General features: G+C 34.4%; 1 protein-coding gene across 6 annotated transcripts in view; it reads left to right on the top strand.

The window, feature by feature from the left end:
• LOC110742498 overlaps nt 1-20,804 on the top strand; it is a 136,122-nt gene that overhangs the window by 102,529 nt on the left and 12,789 nt on the right. For 3 of the 6 annotated variants that reach the window (XR_004182004.1, XR_002520219.2, XM_021933940.1), the window contains one exon: nt 825-962. The exons of 2 other annotated variants lie outside the window; for them this stretch is intronic. Coding sequence is in view for 1 of the 4 variants with exons in the window: in XM_021933940.1 (XP_021789632.1) it covers nt 825-838 (14 nt within the window). In the remaining 3 variants the exon portion in view is untranslated. Of the gene's footprint in view, nt 1-824; nt 963-1,043; nt 1,630-20,804 lie in introns of those variants that run through there. One more of the 6 variants, XR_002520220.2, reaches the window with a different exon arrangement.

Here is a 20,804-nt window from a genome sequence, read left to right as displayed (position 1 = left end):
GGAGGCAAACATTAGCTCACTCTTCCTGCTTTTTAGTACATGTGAGCTCCTTATTAGGTGTTTCATAACGTACGAAGATAAAAGAGAAACATTTCATTTCCTCTATTGAGTTTATTGAAGATATGTATCTTCTCTACTAACAGGGGAATTTATGAAGTAGAAGAGTAATGAATCAATGGCCAATATGCCTTGATTATGTACTGTAACATAGTATCAACTTGATGGCCACAATTTAGTAGTAGTATAAGCAGTTCTGAGAGAGGGATTAGAAAAACTCTATGAAACCAAAGCCATCGTGGTCTGGGTGGTTTGGATACATTTTGAGCTTAGATATGTTTCACAGTCAGAAAAACAGGATTTAATGGTAGGCCGGAAGTGGACTGGGTATAAGAGAAAGATAAGTGGCTAGGGTAAATCTAAGGACTTTGGCCTAAGTGAATTAGGACAAAAGACTGATGGCTACAGGATGAGTCCTTACATATCTTTACACATTTTTATATTAGAACAAATGAGGCTACTTTATAAAGTATAATTTAAAATGTCATAAATATTGTTTTATCTGAAACGAGATTTCTAAGATGTTTTGAGTTATGTAATGATCATTTTAGGACAGATTAAATCTCCAATAGATGTGCAAACATTCTCTTTTATTTATTTATTTATTGAAAAGGTTGAGAACCACTTCAGTGTAACACTTTATAGAACAAAGGATTCTTTTAATTCACACTGACTTGATGTTTTAAAATTTTCTACATAAATCATTAGAGAATAACTTATTCCATATCTTTTTCTAAGGTTTCTATTCAAAATGATCTTATTTATAGGTCAATATATGTAACATGTGTAGTTTGAAGTAATTGATTAATATTTCAACATCCAAATGAATTCAACACACATTGCCTAGTAATGAGACACTGACAAGATTTACAGGAGAAGATGAGGGACAACTTCATGTTTTGCAGGTATATATGTAATTTTCGAAAGTCACGGATATTTCTGATAATATAGTTTTATAACCAATCTTTTCCATGCTTTTTCCTTAGAAAGAAAAAAAAAAGCAACTGGGAAAATGAAAATAAATCAATGAAATGAAAATTCTCCTGTAAATTCCTTTTTCAATAAACTCTGGAGCAGATATAATGCATAGTGGACACAGTGAGATGTCACTCAAGGCAAACTAAAGAACTAATTTCTCTAGTTGTGGGCTACTCACATTCAACTCTCCTAGAATTGCCCTCTGCTAAAGGGTGTTGTCTTAATCAAATTTACAACCCACTCATGGCAGTTTAACTTCTCCATCTGCCAAATCCTACTACTCTGACCTCCTTAAAGATATTATTCCCCAAAGCATTTCCTAGTAAACTCTTGCATGCAAATCTAGATGTCAGTCTGTTTCCTAGGGAACCTAACCTAAGACAGTTGGAACAAAAGTGTGCCTATGATGCAGGTTCTAAAAATGGGATGCAGGAACTTTACTACCTATTGTCTGCCTAGCAATGGAGAAGGACTTCATAATTGGTAGAAGGTGGAACACAAATAATCTATAGCAAGCTCTAATGGTGCAAATGCTAAACTGTAGTTTAGCTGGTGGTAAAATGGGGCAGCATACTGAGGAAACAGAATGCTCTGGTAGGTACCATATGTCAGGCATTTGAGATGTTTAGGGGAAGGAGTAATCATAATAGTAAGAAATTAAATAGCTATTTCTGAAGGTTATCAAGCCATTGGAGAAAGACAACGAAAGGCTGAGGGAGATTTAACACTTATTTTCAGGAAAGAATGAAACCAGAATATTTTCTTTTCTTTTTTTTTCTTTTTTTTTTTTTTTTTTTCTTTTTTTTTTTTTTTTTTTTTTTTTTTCTTTTAACATAGCAAGGTCTCGTCTCTACAGAATATTTTCTTAGTAGCATATAAAGAATGATTTATCTCCAGCTGATGGAGGAGTGATAATGCTAGTATCAGGCTCATGACTTTTAATTTGAATTGAAGCATAGCTCTAGAGAAAGTTGAATTCTAAAGCTCAGCGAGTATGCTACATTGTTAGGGAAGAACCTCTCCTTCCCTGGACATTGCTATCATCTTCTTAAAAATGTTAAATCCTTAGATTCCCTGAAGATTCTGTGCCTGCTAACATAACAGAGACTCTGTCATTGCACTACCTCATTGCTGGAAGATAATGAAAACACCTTCATACTGCCAAACAAAACATGCTTCTCAACAGCTATCCCAACTTCTTTCCTGGTCACTAAACCAATACTCAGAGTAAATTGAGAATGCAATCTGGTCACACATAGCCTGGATCTGTCACAGGAGGAAAGGAAGTACTCCTCAAAGGAGCCAAAACGTCTAATGGTCCCAACCAGAAGATCCGGAAGAGAAAATGGGCCTGCGTCCTCAGAGTGGTATGAAAAAAAGAGCAGAAAATAATATTTGCAAAGAGAGAGTTCATTGATATGTGAAACAGGATATAACACCCTAAAAAGGACCCCAGAAATAGTGCTAAGATGTTGCTGAAATGGTTCTTAGAAAGTTGAGTACATAATGGTCCAAAGAAGGTATGTAGAAAGACCAGACCTTTCATTGCAGACAATTGAGGAGGGGATCAAAAGACTTAGAGAAATGAACATGTCAGTCTTGAAATACCATGCGGAAAATCGACTCTATTCATTTTCCAGAACTGCCATAACAAAGAACCACAAACTGGTTTTCCTACACAGCAGATGTTGATGTTCTCATGATTCTTGCATTTGAAGTCCAATAATAAGAGGTCAGCAGGTTTGTTTCCTCCTAAGGGCTCTGAGAGCATCTGTTCCACCATCTCACCTAAGTTTCTGGTAGTCTGCTGGAAATCTGACATTTCTTGGCTTGTAAAATTTAGTACCACTCTGATCTCTGCCTTCATCTTCACATAGCTTTCTCTCTGTGTGCATGTCTATTTTCAAATGTTCCTTATTTTTAAGAGCAGCATTTATATTGATTACAGGATCACCCTATTCCAGTCTGACCTCATCTTATCTAACCACATGTGAAAATGACCCTATTTTTTAAAATTGTGTGTACGTGGTAATTTATGAATAATATTACTTTTGTATGTACAGGGAGTGAAGATTTCAACATATGAATCTTAAGGGGACATAATTCAACAGGTAAACACCTACCACCTGACTATAATCTGTGAGAGGACCTCAAAAGCCCTCCACTTTACAACTTGATAAAAGAGATGATAATAAATAAAATAGATATCAGTATCAGTTAAAAAATTAGCAGTGGTTAGGGCTGACAGAAGATAATGTTACAGAACTGGACTTCCCTTAATCAATGGAGATAACAGGACCCCAATATAATAAAAACCGACGGGAATACTTAACCGTCAGAAATAAGGCAATTATTGTAATAAACTGCAAAGTCAAAATAGTAGTCAAAAGGCTGTAACTCTGAGATCTTCACAGACAATTAACAAAACATGGGGTTTTAAGAAACAATATTGATGGACAGCAAGTCCTTTGCATAATTAATTAATGAAGGGTAGAATATCAGAAGGCTGAAGGCAATTACCACAATTAATTAGCTGTTACCACTTGTGTAATTTTAGGACCCTAAAGAGTTTTCAGATTTGGAACTCATTGTCTGAATGAGAGGCTCATTTATAATGTTGGGTGTAGAAGGCCTCAAGAGCAGAGCTCAGGAAACAGAATCTCCAATTTTCCCCTGGCCTCTTGCCTGCCCCAAGGCAGGACTCTAACCTTCCCTTGCCTTTCTGATTGTGGGTCATAGATCCTCCTCAGAGAGGGTCCCCGTTCTATACCTTGGGGGAAGAAATGTTGACCTTATGACACTTCCATAAAAACCCAAGACGACGGGGTTGAGAGATCTTCTGGGTAAATAAACACATGGAGGTTCCTGAAGGCTGGATCACCAAGGGAGAGCATGAAAGCTGAGTGCCCCTTTCCCGATACCTCACTCTACACATCTCTTCATTAGTACCATTTGCAACATCCTTTATAACAAACTGATAAATATAAGTAAGTGTTTCTGTGAAATAAAGAGGTGGTCATGAGAATTCATATTGAAGTTAGAATTTTCAGAGGCCTGGACTTGCTACTGTTATCTGTGGGCGGGGTAGGGAGCAGTCTTGAAGACTGAGACCTCAACCCATGGGATCTAACACTATCTCCAGGTAGATATTGTTGGAATTCAATTGGAGGAAACCCAGCTGGGGTCCGCTGCTTGATGTGTGGGGAAAATGTCCCACCCATTTGGTCACAGAAGTCTTCCTCTGTGTTAATGATTGTTGTAGTGGTGTGAGAACAAAGAAACACAGCTTGAGAGCTTTCCTGAAATATTTAGTTTATTATTTACCGAACTTAACCTTGATTTTTTCATGAGTAGAATGTATATTTATATATCCATCTAGTATATTGTGACGATAACATAAGCCATGTAAAGTATGGTGCCTAGCGTAAAGTGATCACTCATTAAATAATAATGGTAGTATTATAATCATGAATTATTTAAAAGTTTGGCTAAAAAAGAAAAAAATCTTACAGTTGCTATAAATAAATATGCCAATTATTTAAAAATTCAGCTAATTGAGTCATTAGGGAGAACAAAAAACTAAGGAAAAAACAAATTTTCAAGTATTTATAACAGAATTTTGCTGACGTGATAAAATATCCTCCCCTGTCTCCTGTCTCTGTCTCTCTTTCTCTGTCTTCAAAGTAATATTTACCTAGGGCAATGTCTTTAGTTTTTTTTTTTTTTTTTTTTTCCTGAAACATTTTGCTTCATAAGGAAAAACACAAGACTGCTTCCAAATATTAAAACTTTCAGGCATACAAATTTTCATTCATCTTAAGCATTAATTTATGTCTAAGTCTTTACAAACTTTTTTTTTCTTTTCTTTTTTTTTTTTTTTTGAGACAGATTCTGGCTCTGTTGCCAAGGCTAGAGTACAGTGGCATGATCTCAGCTCACTGCAACCTCCAACTCCAGGGTTCAAGCAATTCTCCTGCCTCAGCCTCCTGAGCAGCTGGGATTACAGGCGCCCACCACCACGCCTGGCTAATTTTTGTATTTTTAGTAGAGATGGGGTTTCACCATGTTGGCCGGCTGTTCTCGAACTCCTGACCTCAAGTGATCCACCCGCCTTAGCCTCTCAAAGTGCTGGGATTACAGGCGTGAGCAACGTGCCTGGACTTAAACACATTTATATACATTTATTCGGTTTCCATTAATTCTGTATTTTTTAGTGCAACTTACGCATATAAACTTTACCACTTGTAAAGAACTAGAACATCACTAAGACTCCTCAGCTCTCTATTCCTACGTCCCCCTCCATCTTATCCTACTGCCTTTCTTCCAAGCTAACAACTACTATGGACTAGATATGTTCCCCTCCCCCACCCATGATTCTAAAGCTATATTTGTTATTTTTTTTTAATTATTTTTAAAGAGTTAATTCTGTTGTGATTGTTTTCTTCCTGCCTCAGGGATGCTTGAATAAAGTTAACCTTTAGTCACAGTTTTTATAAAATCATCTAAAGGTATATATTCATTGGGAGGCTCTACCTGTGACCTATGTACTAATTAATGAATATGGTAGTACCCCCTTATCCACAATTTTGCTTTCCATGGTTTTAGCTACCCACTTTACAGTACAATAAACTGTTTTGAAAGAGGGAGAAAGAGAGAGATCACATTCAAATAACATTTTATAGTATATTGTCATAATTGTTCTATTTTATTATTAGTTATTATTATCAGACAAATAATTCCTAATAATATGTAATGGCTATTTTGCTATTAGTTTTTATTGTTAGGCAAGCAAGTAAGTTCTTCCTTGTCTAATTTATAAATTAATTTATAAAGTAAGCTTCATCATAACTTTTAAATTAATTTAATTTATAAGTTAAACTTTATCATAAGTATGTATAGGAAAAATCACAGTATATGATAGGGTTCTGTACTGTCTGCAGAACAAGGTATTGGTATCATAAATAGGTATAGGGTAAATCATGGTATATGGTAAAGTTCTGTACTGTCTGCAGTACCAGGTATTTACTAGGGGGTCTTCAAAAGTATTTCCCACAGGTAAGGGGACGACTTTACTGGAATGCCTCTAGAAGTGCTGTTATTGAGATTATTTATTATGGAATTGTGGACTTTGAGTGCACTAACAAATGGCAGCACAGCATATGCCTCTCCAAGTGATAGTGACTCGAGTAAATTAAGCTTAGTCAACCTAAAATTTTCAGTTCCCTTTATCAATAGAGACCTAGACTTATATGTCAGTTCTTGTCATCATCCACGAAAACAAATTTATTCCATACGATGTTTGGGTACATTAGGTGTTACATCTGGGTGATTAAAACTTCCGCAGTCCTGCTGCGGTGAATGATGCTATATCCTTTCCTAAAGGCAATTTAGTGCTAAGTTTGCCTATTGTGTCTACTGAGTTTGATTGGAAATCTAATCTAGAAACCCACTCTAGTGGCCATATAGTGCCTTACATTTTAATTATAATTGTTTCCAAATAATTATAATTCTATAATGCCTTACATTATAATTACTGATTGTTATTAAACATTAGAGCAATAAGCCAGTGTACACATCTATAAAGCATTCATTTGTGTTGCTTTGTAATACGCGTCTGTGTGTGTGTGTGTGTGTGTGTGTGTGTGTGTGTGTGTATATGTGTTTGGAAAGAGAGAGATAAAGACAGAACATTGTATAGTTATCTGATATACATATAAACATTTGAGTTGTTTGTGAACAGTAAGGCCATGCACATTAATTTGTCTGTTTCCAAGAATCTAGATATTCAAGTTTGTATCAGGTATCTAACTGGGAGTAGAATAACTGGGTTTCAAGGTATGTAAACCTTGAAGTTGTCTAGATATAGCAAATTGTCTTCCAAAGCGGGTTTTTACTATATTACTAATAATACAAAAACAATTATATTGAGCAGCATTCTCTTCAATACTTCATGTTGTCAGACATCATAATTACATGAATGGAAGTGTCTGAAAAATGACACTGCGGTTTGGTTTTGATTTCACACTTCCATGATTACTAGTATGGCTGAGCTTCTCATCATAAATCTATTGCTGTTTTTTCTCTTTTATGATATGTCTAGTCTTGCCTTTTGTTCATTTTATTAAATAGCTAGTTGTTTTAATTAGATTACAAAATTGTCTCTATGTATTTGAGACTAATCCTTTATCGTAAATATATTTAATATATATAATTTTTCAATTCATGACTTGTCTTTTTTCAAAGACTTTATTCTTTTAGAGCAGTCAAATCAAGGAAGGTACAAATATTTCCCAAATACTCTCTGCCCCTACACATGCATAGCCATTTCCATTTTCAACTTCCCCCACCAGAGTCACGCTTTTTGCAATTGATGACCCCACATTGCTATATCATTATCAATCAAAGTTTATAGTTTAAATTGAGGTTCACCCTTGGGCTTATACATTAGGTTTGGACAGATATGCGATAACATGTGTCCATTACCCAGCTACGATGGCATGTATCATTACAGTGTCATACAGAACATTTTCACTGCCCTAAATATCCTCTGTGTTTGACCTACTCACCCTTCCCTCAACCTACCCTGTGGAAACCACTGTTGTATTTACTAGTTCCATAATTTTGTCTTTTCCGCAATGTCATAGTGTTGGAATCATACAGTATGTAGCCATTTCAGATTGGCTTCTATCACTTAATAATATGGATTTAAGTTTCGTCCTGTCTTTTCATGGTTTGAAAGTTCATTTTTTAGTAGTAAATAATATTCCATTTTTTGATGTACCACAGTTTATTTATCCAGTTAGTTGTCACTGTATGTCTCCATGGATTACAAGTTTTGGCAATTATGCATAAAGCTAATATAAACCTTTGTGTGCAGGTTTTTGTGTGGATGTGGCTTCTCAACTGCTGTAGATACCAAGGAGCACAATTGCTGGATCATATGGCAAGAGGATGTTTAGTTTTGCAATGTGGCTTGTCTTTTCACATCTTTTATGATGCCTAATAATTAAACAGAGATTTTTCATTCACATATAACCATGTTTATTAATCTTTTATAAGAAATAATTTTTGTGATTTAAAAATATCTACTTAACTTCAAAGTTTAAAAAATACTCTCTTAGATTTTCTTGTACATTTTATTTTTCCTTTTCCTTTTGACATTTGAGTTTCTATTCATCTGCAGCTGCATTTTTTGTCTGAAGGAAATCAGATCAGGAGATTTTATTTCATTTGTATCATGTCAATACTGAATTTTTACAACTCCATTTATTGAATAGAAACTCCTTCACATCAACCTGATATTTATTATTGGCTAGATAAAATCTTACCTAGAGGTAAGGTTTTACCTCTAGGATCTCTTTAATGTCCAGTGATTATTATTTCATTCCATTTGACAGCGTCTTTCATTCCAAATGATATGTTTTTAAAACTATGACTAGATACTGAATTTTATCATATGTGCTTTCTATAACAACTGTAATTAACATATGTGTTTTTGCCTTAATTAATGTAATAAACATATTTAAAACTTTCCTAGCTTTAAACTGTGTTTTTGTTTTTGAGTAAAATTAATTTGACTGTATTCGTTTCATTTTAATATTGGACAATTACTGCTTATATATTCACAATAGTGTGCTTGAGCTTGTAATTTCCTTCAGGATCCCTGCTCTGCTGTCATTCACTGGAGCCAGCCTGTGACTTCTGGGCAAAACAGTGATCTTTGCAGTGCGCAGCAGGTAGAGTTATTGATAAATTATGTTACTGCACAAGGGGAGTTGAGTGGTGAATTTTTACAGTGGTCAAAGAACAAATAAAAACATAAGTTTCACTGTACTTTTAAACTAAACAACTATTTGACTTAACTAATTTGTCTCTCTATTGTTTTAAAATTCTCTGTTTCATTAATTAATCTTATTTTTTTTCTACTTATGTTAAGGCTCAATATTTTCTAGATTCTTAGGGGAAAACAAAGATAATAGATTTCAGATTATTCTCCATTTAAATATATGTAATTATGCTTCCTTTTATTCACTGACTTAGGTGCTTTTTACAAGTTTTGATATGGTGTGCTTTAAATATTACTCAGTTCTAGATATGTTTTTATTTTCTTGTTATTTTATATTTGAACCATGAATTATTAAATATAAAGTTCATTTGAGATTTTGTTAGATATATTTATTGATTTTAATTTATTTATATTACATCATCATAAGAAAACATTCCATTTGCATACAATTTTTGAGGCTTGTCCTATAGCTTATGGTCTTTACTGGTTACCGTACAACATACATTTGAAATGTTTTCTGAACTTTATGAATACATCAATGTTTGAATGCATCTTTCAATCCTTTAATTTTAGCTTACCTCTGTCAAATGTAAATATGTAAATATAATTAGACAAAATAACATCGCTTTGAAACAGGATGAAGATGAGTCTTACTTTTTATTTATTATGCAATTCTCTGCCTCTTAATTGGATTTTAATCCATTAATATCAAATGTTATTTGCTTTAAGTTAATTTTGTGGGTTATTTGTTGCCTTATCTTACTTTTCTTTTTCCTTACTTTCAGCTTTTTAAATTATATTTTTTATAGAATTCCATTTTAATTTCTATACTGGCTATGTTTTAAACAGTTTTATTCAAATATAATTGAGATATAACAAATACACATAATTGATAACTTTGAAATAAATTTGATACTTGTGAAACTATCACCAAAATCAAAAAGACCATATCTAATATTTTACACATTTTCCCATTGGCCATACAATTATTCCTTACTACATCTCTCCATGTCCCCAGTTTCCCCCAGGCAAACATTAACCTGCTTTCTGTTAATATACATTAATTTGAATTTTCTAGAATTTTATATCAAAGGAATTATACAGTACTTTTTGTTGTTGTCTTGCTTGTTTCTTAAGCCTAATTTCTTTTACTCAGCATAATTATTGTGTGACTTTCATGCTGTAGAGTATGTCAATAGTGCATCCAGTTTTATGGTTAGGCAGTATTCTATTGGGTTGATACACAGGTTTGTTTATTATTCACCTGTAACTGAACATTTCCCTTATCCATCATTTTTGCCTACTGTCAGTAAAGCTGCTGTGCATATTTATGTGAAGTATTTATAGAGATCTATGTTTCCATTTCTCCTGGGTAAATAACTGGTTATGTAACAACTAGATTATACTCTAGATACATGTTTAACTTTTTAAGAAATTACAAAACTGTTTTGCTAAGTGTTTATACCACTTTATAGCAACAGTGAGTGAGGGTTATAATTACTCTGAATTCCTTGACAACAGTTACTCTTTTCCATTTTAAACATTCCAATATGTAAATAAATATATTTCATCATGAATTTAATATGCAACTTCCTAATACCTAATGGTATTGAGTAGAACTAAATGACATTGAGAAAAAAATGATATAAAGAATTAACAAAATGAAAAACCAGTTATTTGAAAGGATAACCAAATTGATAGACCATTAGCTACTTTAACCAAGGAAACAAGAGAGGATATTCAAATAAGTACAATCAAAATGATAAAGATGACATCACAACTGATACCCCAGAAATACAAAAGATCATAAGTAATTATCTATGAATATTTCTATGTGCATAAACTGTACAACCTAGTGAAAATACATACATTCATGAAAACATGCAACCTTCTGACTGAACCGGACAGAGACAGAAACTCTGGACGGGTGAGTAATAAGTAATGAAATTGAATCAGTCATAAAAAATCTTTCACCCCACCTGCTCGTATACTCCTTGAAGATCAACAGATTCACAGCCAAATGTTACCAGACATACAAAAACAAGCTAGTAACAATCTTACTGAAACTATTCTAAAAAAATAGAAGAGGAGGGATTCCTCTCTAACTTATTCTATAAAACTAGGATCATTCTGCTACCAAAATCAGGTAAAGCGCAGTAACATAAAAGCAAACTATAGGTGAGTATCCCTGATGAACATAGATGAAAATCCCCAACAAAATACTAGCAAACTGAATCCAGCAGCACATCAAAAACTTAATTCACTAAGATCAATTAGGTTTTATTCCAGGGATGCAAAGATTGTTCAACATTAGCATATCACTAAATGCGATTCAATACACAGAATAAAAATTAGAGCTATATGATCACATTAGATGCAGAAAAATACTTAATAAATTTTAAAAATCCTTTATGATAAAAACCCTCAACAAAGTAGACATAGAAGGAACATATCTGAAGATTATAAGAGCCATTTATGACAAATCCACAGATAACTTCAGACTGAGTGGGGAAAGGTTGAAAGCATCCCTCCTAAGAACTGGCACAAAACAAGGATGTCCCACTCTCACTACTCCTATTCAACATAGTACTAGAAGTCCTAGCCAGACCATTTTAGCAAGAGAAAGAAAGAAAAAACATTCAAATTGAAAAAGAGAAAGTCAAATGATCTTTGTTCACTAATGACATAATCTCATACCTATAAACCTTAAAGAGTCTCCCGAAAGTCCTAGACTTGGTAAACTACTTCAAAACGGTTCCAGAATACAGAATCGACATACAAAATTCAGTGGCATTTTTGTATGCCAAAAACATTCAGGGTGAGAATCAAATCAAGTACTCAATCCCATTTATAACAGCCACAAAAAAAATCTAGAAATAAATCTGACAAAGGAGGTAAAATGTCTTTATAAGGAGAACTACAAAACATTGATGAAAAAAAATTATAGATGGTGCAGACAAATGAAAAAAATAATTGTGTGCATGAATTGTAAAAATCAATGTCATTTAAATGACCCCACCTCCTAAATCGATCTGCAGATTAAACACGATCCCTAAGAATTAAAAATTACCGACGTTATTATTCACATAATTGGAGAAAACAATTCTAAAGTTGATATGAAGAGCCCACATATCCAAAGCAATTCTAAGCAAAAAGAATAAAGCTGAAAGCATCACATTTTCTGACTGCAAATTATACTATAGCTATAGTAACTAAAACAGTATTGTACTGGTACAAAAATAAACACATGGAAGAACGGAAGATTAGAGAACTCAGAAATAAAGACACCTATGTACAACCAACTGATCTTTTGCAAAGTTGACATAAATAAACAATGCAAAAAGATACTAAATTCAATAAAAGGTGCTGAGAAAATTGGCTAGCCATAAGGAGAAGAGTGACACTGGGCCTCTATTTCTTGCCATATACAAAAACTAACTCAATATGGATTAAAGGATTAAAGACATCAGTGTAAGACCTGAAACTGTGTAAGTCCCTGAAGAAAACCCAGGAAAATCTCTTATTATTGGCCTAGGAAAAAATTTATGACTAAGATCCCAAAAGCAAACACAACAAAAGCAAAAATGGGCTGAGTGTGGTGGCTCAAGCCTGTAATCCCAGGACTTTGGGAGGCCGAGGCGGGTGGATCACGAGGTCAGGATTTCGAGACCAGCCTGGCCAACATGGTGAAATCCCGTCTCTACTAAAAATACAAAACTTAGTCGGGCGTGGTGGTGCATGTGGTGCGCACCTGTAATCCCAGCTACTCAGGAGGCTGAAGCAGGAGAATTGCTTGAACACAGGAGGTGGAGGTTGCAGTGAGCCAAGATCACGCCACTGCACTCCAGCCTGGACAACAAAGTGAGACTCCATCTCAAAAATAAATAAATAAATAAACAGACAAATGGGAGTTAAACTTAAAAATTTTTCTGCAGCCAAATAAAGAAAAAATCAACAAAGTAAATAGACAACCTACATAATGAAAGAAAGTATTTGCAAATTATGCCTCTGACAACAAATTAATCTACAGAATACTAAATGAACTAAAAAAACTCAACAAGAAAAAACAATCCCATTAAAAACTGGGCAAAGGACATGAACAGGCATTTTTCAAAAGAAGACACACAAGTGGTCAATTAAAATGAAAAAAAAAATGCTCAATATCACTAATCATCAGAGAAATGTAAATTAAAGCCACAATATCATCTTACATCAGTCAGAAAGAATATTATTACAAAGTCAGTAAACATCAGATATTAGCATAGATGCAGAGGAAAGGGTACCCTTTATACAATGTTGATGGGAATGTAAATTAGTATAGCATCTATGGAAAACAGTATGAAGATTTCTCAAGGAACTAAAAATAGAACGATCATTAGACCCAGCAATCCTACTACTGAGCATCTACCCAAAGAAACAATTATATCCAAAAGACACGTGCAGTCATGTTTATTGTAGTACTATTCACAATACAAAGACATAAAACCAATCAAAGTGTTCATTAATGGTGAGTTGTATAAAGACGGTGTAGTATATATCTACCACAGAATACTATGCAGCCATAAAAAGAATGAAATTGTGGCTGGGTGCGGTGGCTCACGCCTGTAATCCCAACACTTTGGGATGTCGAGGTGGGCAGATCACGAGGTCAGGAGATCGAGACCATTCTGGTTAACATGGTGAAACCCCGTCTCTACTAAAAATACAAAAAATTAGCCAGGCGTGGTGGGCGCCTGTAGTCCCAGCTACTCGGGAGGCTGAGGCAGGAGAATGGCGTGAACCCAGGAGGTGGAGGTTACAGTGAGCCGAGACTGCTCCTTGATGGGGATGGCATTGAATCTATAAATCACTTTGGGCAGTATGGCCACTTTCACAATATTGATTCTTTCTATCCATGAGCATGGGATGTGCTTACATTTGTTTGTGTCCTCTTTTATTTCATTGAGCAGTGGTTTGTAGTTCTCTTTGAAAAGGTCCTTCACATCCCTTATAAGTTGGATTCCTAAGTATTTTATTCTCTTTGTAGTAGTTGTGAATGTGAGTTCACTCATGAGTTGGCTCTCTGTTTGTCTGTTATTGGTGTATAAGAATGCTCGTGATTTTTGCACATTGATTTTGTATCCTGAGACTTTGCTGAAGTTGCTTATCAACTTAAAGAGATTTTGGGCTGAGACGATGGGGTTTTCTAAACATACAATCTTGTCATCTGTAAATGGGGACAATTTGACTTCCTCTTTTCCCAATTGAATATGCTTTATTTCTGTTGCCTGATTGGCCTGCCCGGAACTTCCAACACTGTTCAATAGGAGTGATGAGAGTGGGCATCCCTGTCTTGTGCCAGTTTTCAAAGGGAATGCTTCCAGTTTTTGCCCATTCAGTATGATATTGGCTGTGGGTCTGTCATACATAGCTCTTATTATTTTGAGATATGTCCCATCAATACCTAGTTTGTTGAGAGTTTTTAGCATGAAGGGATGTTGAATTTTGTTGAAGGCCTTTTCTGCATCTGTCGAGATAACCATGGGGATTTTGTCTTTGGTTCTGTTTATGTGATGGATTATGTTTATTGATTTGCATATGTTGAACCAGGCTTGCATCCCTTAGACTCTCACACAATAATAATGGGAGACTTTAACATCCCACTGTCAATATTAGACAGATCAATGAGACAGAAGGTTAACAAGGATATCCAGGACTTGAACTCAGCTCTGCACCAAGCAGACCTAATAAACGTCTACAGAAACTTCCACCCCAAATCAACAGAATATACATTTTTCTCATCACCACATCACACTTATTCCAAAACTGACCACATATTTGGAAGTAAAGCACTCCTCAACAAATGTAAAAGAATAGAAATCACAACAAACTGTCTCTCAGCCCACAGTGCAATCAAATTAGAATTCAGGATTAAGAAACTAATTCAAAACCGCACAACTACATGGAAACTGAACAACCTGCTCCTGAAAGACTACTGGGTACATAATGAAATGAAGGCAGAAATAAAATATGTTCTTTGAAACCAATGAGAACAAAAACACAACGTACCAGAATATCTGGGACACATTTAAAGCAATGGGTAGAGGGAAATTTATAGCACTAAATGCCCACAAGAGAAAGCAGGAAAGATCTAAAATTGACACACTAACATCACAATTTATAAAACTAGAGAAGCAAGAGCAAACACATTCCAAAGCTAGCAGAAGGCAAGAAATAACTAAGATCAGAGCAGAACTGAAGGAGATAGAGACACACAAAAACCCTTCAAAAACCAATGAATCCAGCAGCTGGATTTTTGAAAAGATCAACAAAATTGATAGACCGGTAGCAAGACTAATAAGCAAAAAGAGAAGAATTAAACTGATGCAATAAAAAATGATAAAGATCCCACAGAAATAGAAACTACCATCAGAGAATACTGTAAACACCTCTACGCAAATAAACTAGAAAATCTGGTAGAAACTGATAAATTCCTGGACACATACACCCTCCCAAGACTAAACCAGGAAGAAGTTGAATCCCTGAATAGACCAATAACAGGCTCTGAAATTGAGTCAATAATTAATAGCCTACCAACCAAAAAAAAAAAAAGCCCAGGACCAGATGAATTCACAGCCAAATTCTACCAGTGGTGGAAAGAGGAGCTGGTACCATTCCTTCTGAAACTATTCCAATCAACAGAAAAAGTGGGAATCTTCCCTAACTCATTTTATGAGGCCAGGATCATCCTGATACCAAAGCCTGGAAGAGACACAACAAAAATACAATTTTAGACCAATATCCCTGATGAACATCGATGTGAAAATCCTCAATAAAATACTGGCAAACTGAATCTAGCAGTACATCAAAAAGCTTATCCACCAAGATCACGTTTTTTCCCCTGTTAAAGAAAAAATAGAATAACTTTGTTTTTAAATGGAATGACTGGTTACTCTACAAAGAAAAAGTAAAAAAGTGTAAGACGAAAATCGAGTGGTTATAAAAATGATGTAGAAGTGGAGTTGGACAGCAAAATAAACTTTAGATCTTGACAAAATTTTAAGAGTTCAAGGATTTTCTGGAGGAGGTGCTCCCAGACCTCAGCAAAGCATCCTATTCATTTGAGCCATAAAGTTGTTTCATGCTGGTACAAAGACTGATAGGAGATTTGTCAAAGGTCAGGGGCATTTCCCTTCAGAATACCTTTGTGGTTACCAAAATGTGAACCCAAAAAATCTGAGACAGGTCTCAGTTAATTTAGAACATTTATTTTCCCAAGGTTGAGGATGCCTACCGGTGATGCGAACTCAGGAGGTTTTGATGACATGCTACTAAGGTGGTCAGAGAACAGTTTGGTTTTATACGGTTTAGGGAGGCATAAGGCATCAATCAACATAAGTAAAATGAACATTGGTTTGGTCTGGAAAGGCAGGACAACTTGAAGCAAAGGCGGAAAGACCCAAGCGGGGAGTGGCTTTCTAGGTCATGGATAGATTAGAGACAAATGTTTGCATTCTTTTGAGTTTCTTATTAGCCTCGCCAAAAGAGGCAATCTGATATGCATTTATTTTATATCTTAACCAGCTTAATAACACATAAAATTACTTATCCAACATTTCTCCTCTGCAAGCCTCTGTGAAAGAGAAATAAATCTTGGGACCCCCAAATAAGTAAAGGAAGAAGTCAAGCTGGAAACTACTTAGGGCCAACCTGCCTCCCATTCTACTCCAAGTCACCCCTCTCTGTTCACTAGAAGAAATTTTGGAAAAGTAATTTTATGTGTGATTAAGCTGGTTAAGATATAAAAATAATTATTTATTTGTTTTTTTCTTTCAAAATTGAAAATTAATATCAAAAGTACATAGATACGAAACAAAATTTGGTCAACTCTGTTAAAAGAACAAGGTTTTGTTGAAGTAATTTTCTGCCCTTAATAGGAAATTGTGAAAGTTTTATTTTTACTTTATAGATTATTGGTCTAGGGAACAAAGATTCTGTGTTTCATAGAGATAATTTTCTTTGCATCATTTGTATTTAGTAGGTTTTTGTTTACTTAAGAAAACTGAGTTTTTTCTGTTAAAAGAGCTAAGAATTTCCTACAGCTATGAAACTTTCTGTATTTTCCTTTGAAGTCTTTTAATTGCCACTGTAGTTAATTGAATACATATGCTTTCACAGAGCCATGTGATCCTATTGAAATCAAGTGTTTTAAACCTTTTGACATTTTTGACAACTTTCCAAAATAAAATTCTAAATTAAGACCTTTTGACCTTGAACTAACTTAGGGAATATACAGATGGGCCTCTGGAGTATCTCAAATGAAGTTGTTTTTTCTCTTTATGAAAAGAGAGATGTTAAAGTAATTAGGTGTATTTGATATGCTAAATCACATGGGAAGGACTGTCAAATAATAAGTAATGCTGAAACTTTTTAAAGTCATATTTTATGAGTATGTTATTAATATGAGTTTTAGAAACTGTATGTAATTTCTAAAAATCTGATAGTCCTGATATAACTCTGGCAGTCACAATCTTAATCATTTCTCTGAAATATTTTGTGCCATAGAAATAACAAAATTTCCTTCTTAATTGCATTATAATGAACTCTAATTTGATCTTTTACCATAGTCATTTTAAGTCTTTTCTTCTACAGATAATTAACTACAATTAACTCATTGTTTTACTCTGGTACTTCCCTGAAAGCTATTTCAAACAACTATAAAACCAAAATATTTCATATTAAAGGAGATTCATGGAAAAGACTGACAAATACAAGTTGCTGATAACTTTAAGATAATATCATTGAACTGTGTAAAAATTCCCAGAACTCTTATGAAGAAACTGATTGGGTCAAAAAATTGCTAACCGAGGATCAATCAGAACAAAATTTAATTCCACGGAAATTTCCTGACACATTTACCTGCTGAGTTGGCTACTACTGAAACTTTAAATATATGTAATTGAAACAAACTCCATAAGATTTATTTAAGTCAAATCACTGATGATAACCTATTTAATAAACAATGCTATATACCTAATTTGAAAAACAAAACTAGTATTCAAATGCATGGAAATTTAATATTAAGCATGGACTCATGGAGGGCCCAGAAAATGGTCTTGCCTTTTCTGTGTTCATATAGCTTCAATTATTTTTTTTAAAAAGCTCTGCACTCCATGACTCATCATTGTGTAGATAGAATAGTAAATATTTTTTAAATGATATGGTGACTGTTCTAAAAATTGCTACAGTAATCTACAACCATTTGTCAAACCCATAATCCTGGCATGAAAATAAAGACTGCAGGAGGTACATTACCACCACCTGCTAGATCATTTGAACACCTACAAATACATTTTATTCAATTGGCACCCTCAGTGACATATCAAAATGTTCCCATAGTACTCTGTTTGTTCTTAGACAAAAGCTTTCCCTTGCAGGAAGGCTAATGCTATAACAGTAGCTAAAAGGTTATTAGAAAAATGTTTTCTGTATAAGATATTCTTGGAGAAATCTCCAATAATGAAGACACTCATTTCTCTGGACAAGTTATAAAAGAGTTAAATAAAGTATTATGCAAACAGTGGCAATATCATTGTTTTTATCATCTTTAATCTTCTGAGAGGGTCGATAGAAAAAATGATATTTTTAAACTGAAATTGACAAAGTTCACTGAATTGATGGAACTTCCTTGGCCAAAGACATTACCATTGGACTTTATCTCAATCAGGTCTACCCACACTGAAAAACACACTTTGATCCATTATGAAATAGTTAAATGGGTCCTATATAGATTTTAAATATAGGAAAATCTGTGCCACTTATATTAGAATCTTACAGATGTTCTGCTCTTATAAAGTTTAATATGACTCAGTATTGCAGGGCTTTACTGGCATTATAGCATATTTTTACCAGGTAAAGTGTGCCCTTTTATGACCCACCAATTGAAGAGAACCAGGACTTTAATCATCTCAAAGCTGGAAATTGGGGCTTCTCAAAATAACACCAGAGAAAAGCTGCCCTTGAGCCACACTGGATGGCACTATGTAGTTTTTCTCAGCACCCATATTGCAACAAAACTGCAGGGCCTCAAGTCTTGGGTCCACATTTCTTAAGTCAATAGGGCCCCTCCATACTTTTGAGACCTGCAATGGTTTGAATAATTGTGCTCCTCTAAAATTCATGTTGAAACTTAATCCTCAATGCTACAGTATTAAGAGGTGTAGCCTTCATGAGGTGATTGATTCATGAGGATTCTACTCTTGTAAATGGGATTAGCATCCTTTGAAAAAGGCTCGTGGTTAAAGGGAGAGCTCTCTTGTCTTTCTGCCACATGAAGACACAACAAGGCAACATCTTGGAATCAAAAAGCAGTCCTTATAAAACACCAATGCTGGCACATTGACCTTGAACTTTATATTTTCCATAGCTATAAAAAATATATTTCTGCTCTTTATAAATTACCCAGTTTAAGGTATTTTGTTATAGCATCACAAAGGGATTAAGACCAACTGTGTGCCTGTTGGATAACTCAAGGTAAAATTGACAGCAAGAGAGGTTTCTTCCCAGAAGCAGATGCCATACTAGACACAAACAACTTCCCCAAGATTATGGATCAAGACTTCACTAAAAATACTAAAACCGTATTCCCTTCTCCTCTTTTCCCCATGCCTTCTTTTTGTTTAGTGTGGCAAAATAATACTATGATTAGGATTTCATGTTTGATAGCTTGTGCAGAAAACTTACCTGAATGTTGAATATGTCAAGCTAAACCTAAATTCCTACAGTAAGTTAAAGATCCTCTGGTTCACCTGTAATAAATTTAATTCATCCTCCAAGGGCAACTGCTTGTTCAAATTGAACATCTAGTCCTTTCTATAGGGTTTGACTTTTAGATCCATGTATGAAGATTCCTTTTTTAAATGTAACAGTAGGAAAAACCTATGGTGAGAGTTTTTCAGGTAAATTATTCCATAAATTGAGTAAGTAAACCAAAGTGAAAGATAATTTGACGATTTGTGGACAAATGTATTACCTTAATCCCTTAACTGTCAGTAGCCTCTAACCATACAATGATATAATCATACAGCCTTTCCACTTCCCTATTCGTGACCCCAAATACAAGAAAGCATCCCACAGGTACTGTCTGATATAGCCCTCCACGATATTCTTCTATCTCTCGATGGTAACATACAGATAAGCAAATCCTGTCTCAGCCAGTGGTATTTTCTTATTTTAGAGCTCAATGTAGATTTGAATTAGATTATTCCACATTCAAATAGAACCTCAACATTGGTCAATACCTTATAATTTGAACTATAGAATAAGGAGTAATTTGTCAGCAGGCATAAACTCCTCTAAAAGGACATCTTTGTTTTAATGTTCCTTCTGTTGCTTAGCATAAATATAAATGAGACTATAATTAGAACCCTATCTCAAATATTAGCTGCTAGAGCTGACTCTACCCTAAAGGCTTTAGTGGCTAAATAATTTATATATCACTAATCATTAGGTATACGCAAACCAAAATAAAATGAGATCACGGTGAGGTAGCACAAGGAAATATCGTCTCACCCCAATTAGGATGGTTATTATCAAAGTACAGAGCAATAACAAATGTAGAGAAAAGGAAACCCTTATATGTTATTGTTGGGAATATAAATTGGTACATCCATTATAGTTGTACCAATAGTATGAAGGTTCTTCAAAAAAATAAAAATAAAATTATCACATGATCCAGCAATTTCACCGCTAGGTATTTATCAAAAAAAAAAAAAAATGAAATCATTATGTTAAAAAATTGCACTTTTATCTGCAGCAAAAATATAAATATATATGTCCATCAATGGATAAATAGGTAAAGAAATTTAGTAAAGACTCCACCAGAAAAACTATTTGAACTGTTAAACAAATTCAGTAAAATTGCAGGATAAAAAATCAACATACAAAAATCAGTCGCCTTTATACATGCCAGCAGTGAACAATCCGAAAAAAATCAAGAAAACAA

This window comes from Papio anubis, chromosome 2 (genome assembly GCF_008728515.1).
Source record: "Papio anubis isolate 15944 chromosome 2, Panubis1.0, whole genome shotgun sequence".
Classification (NCBI taxonomy): Eukaryota; Metazoa; Chordata; class Mammalia; order Primates; family Cercopithecidae; genus Papio; species Papio anubis.
This window is presented reverse-complemented; position numbering and strand designations above follow the sequence as displayed.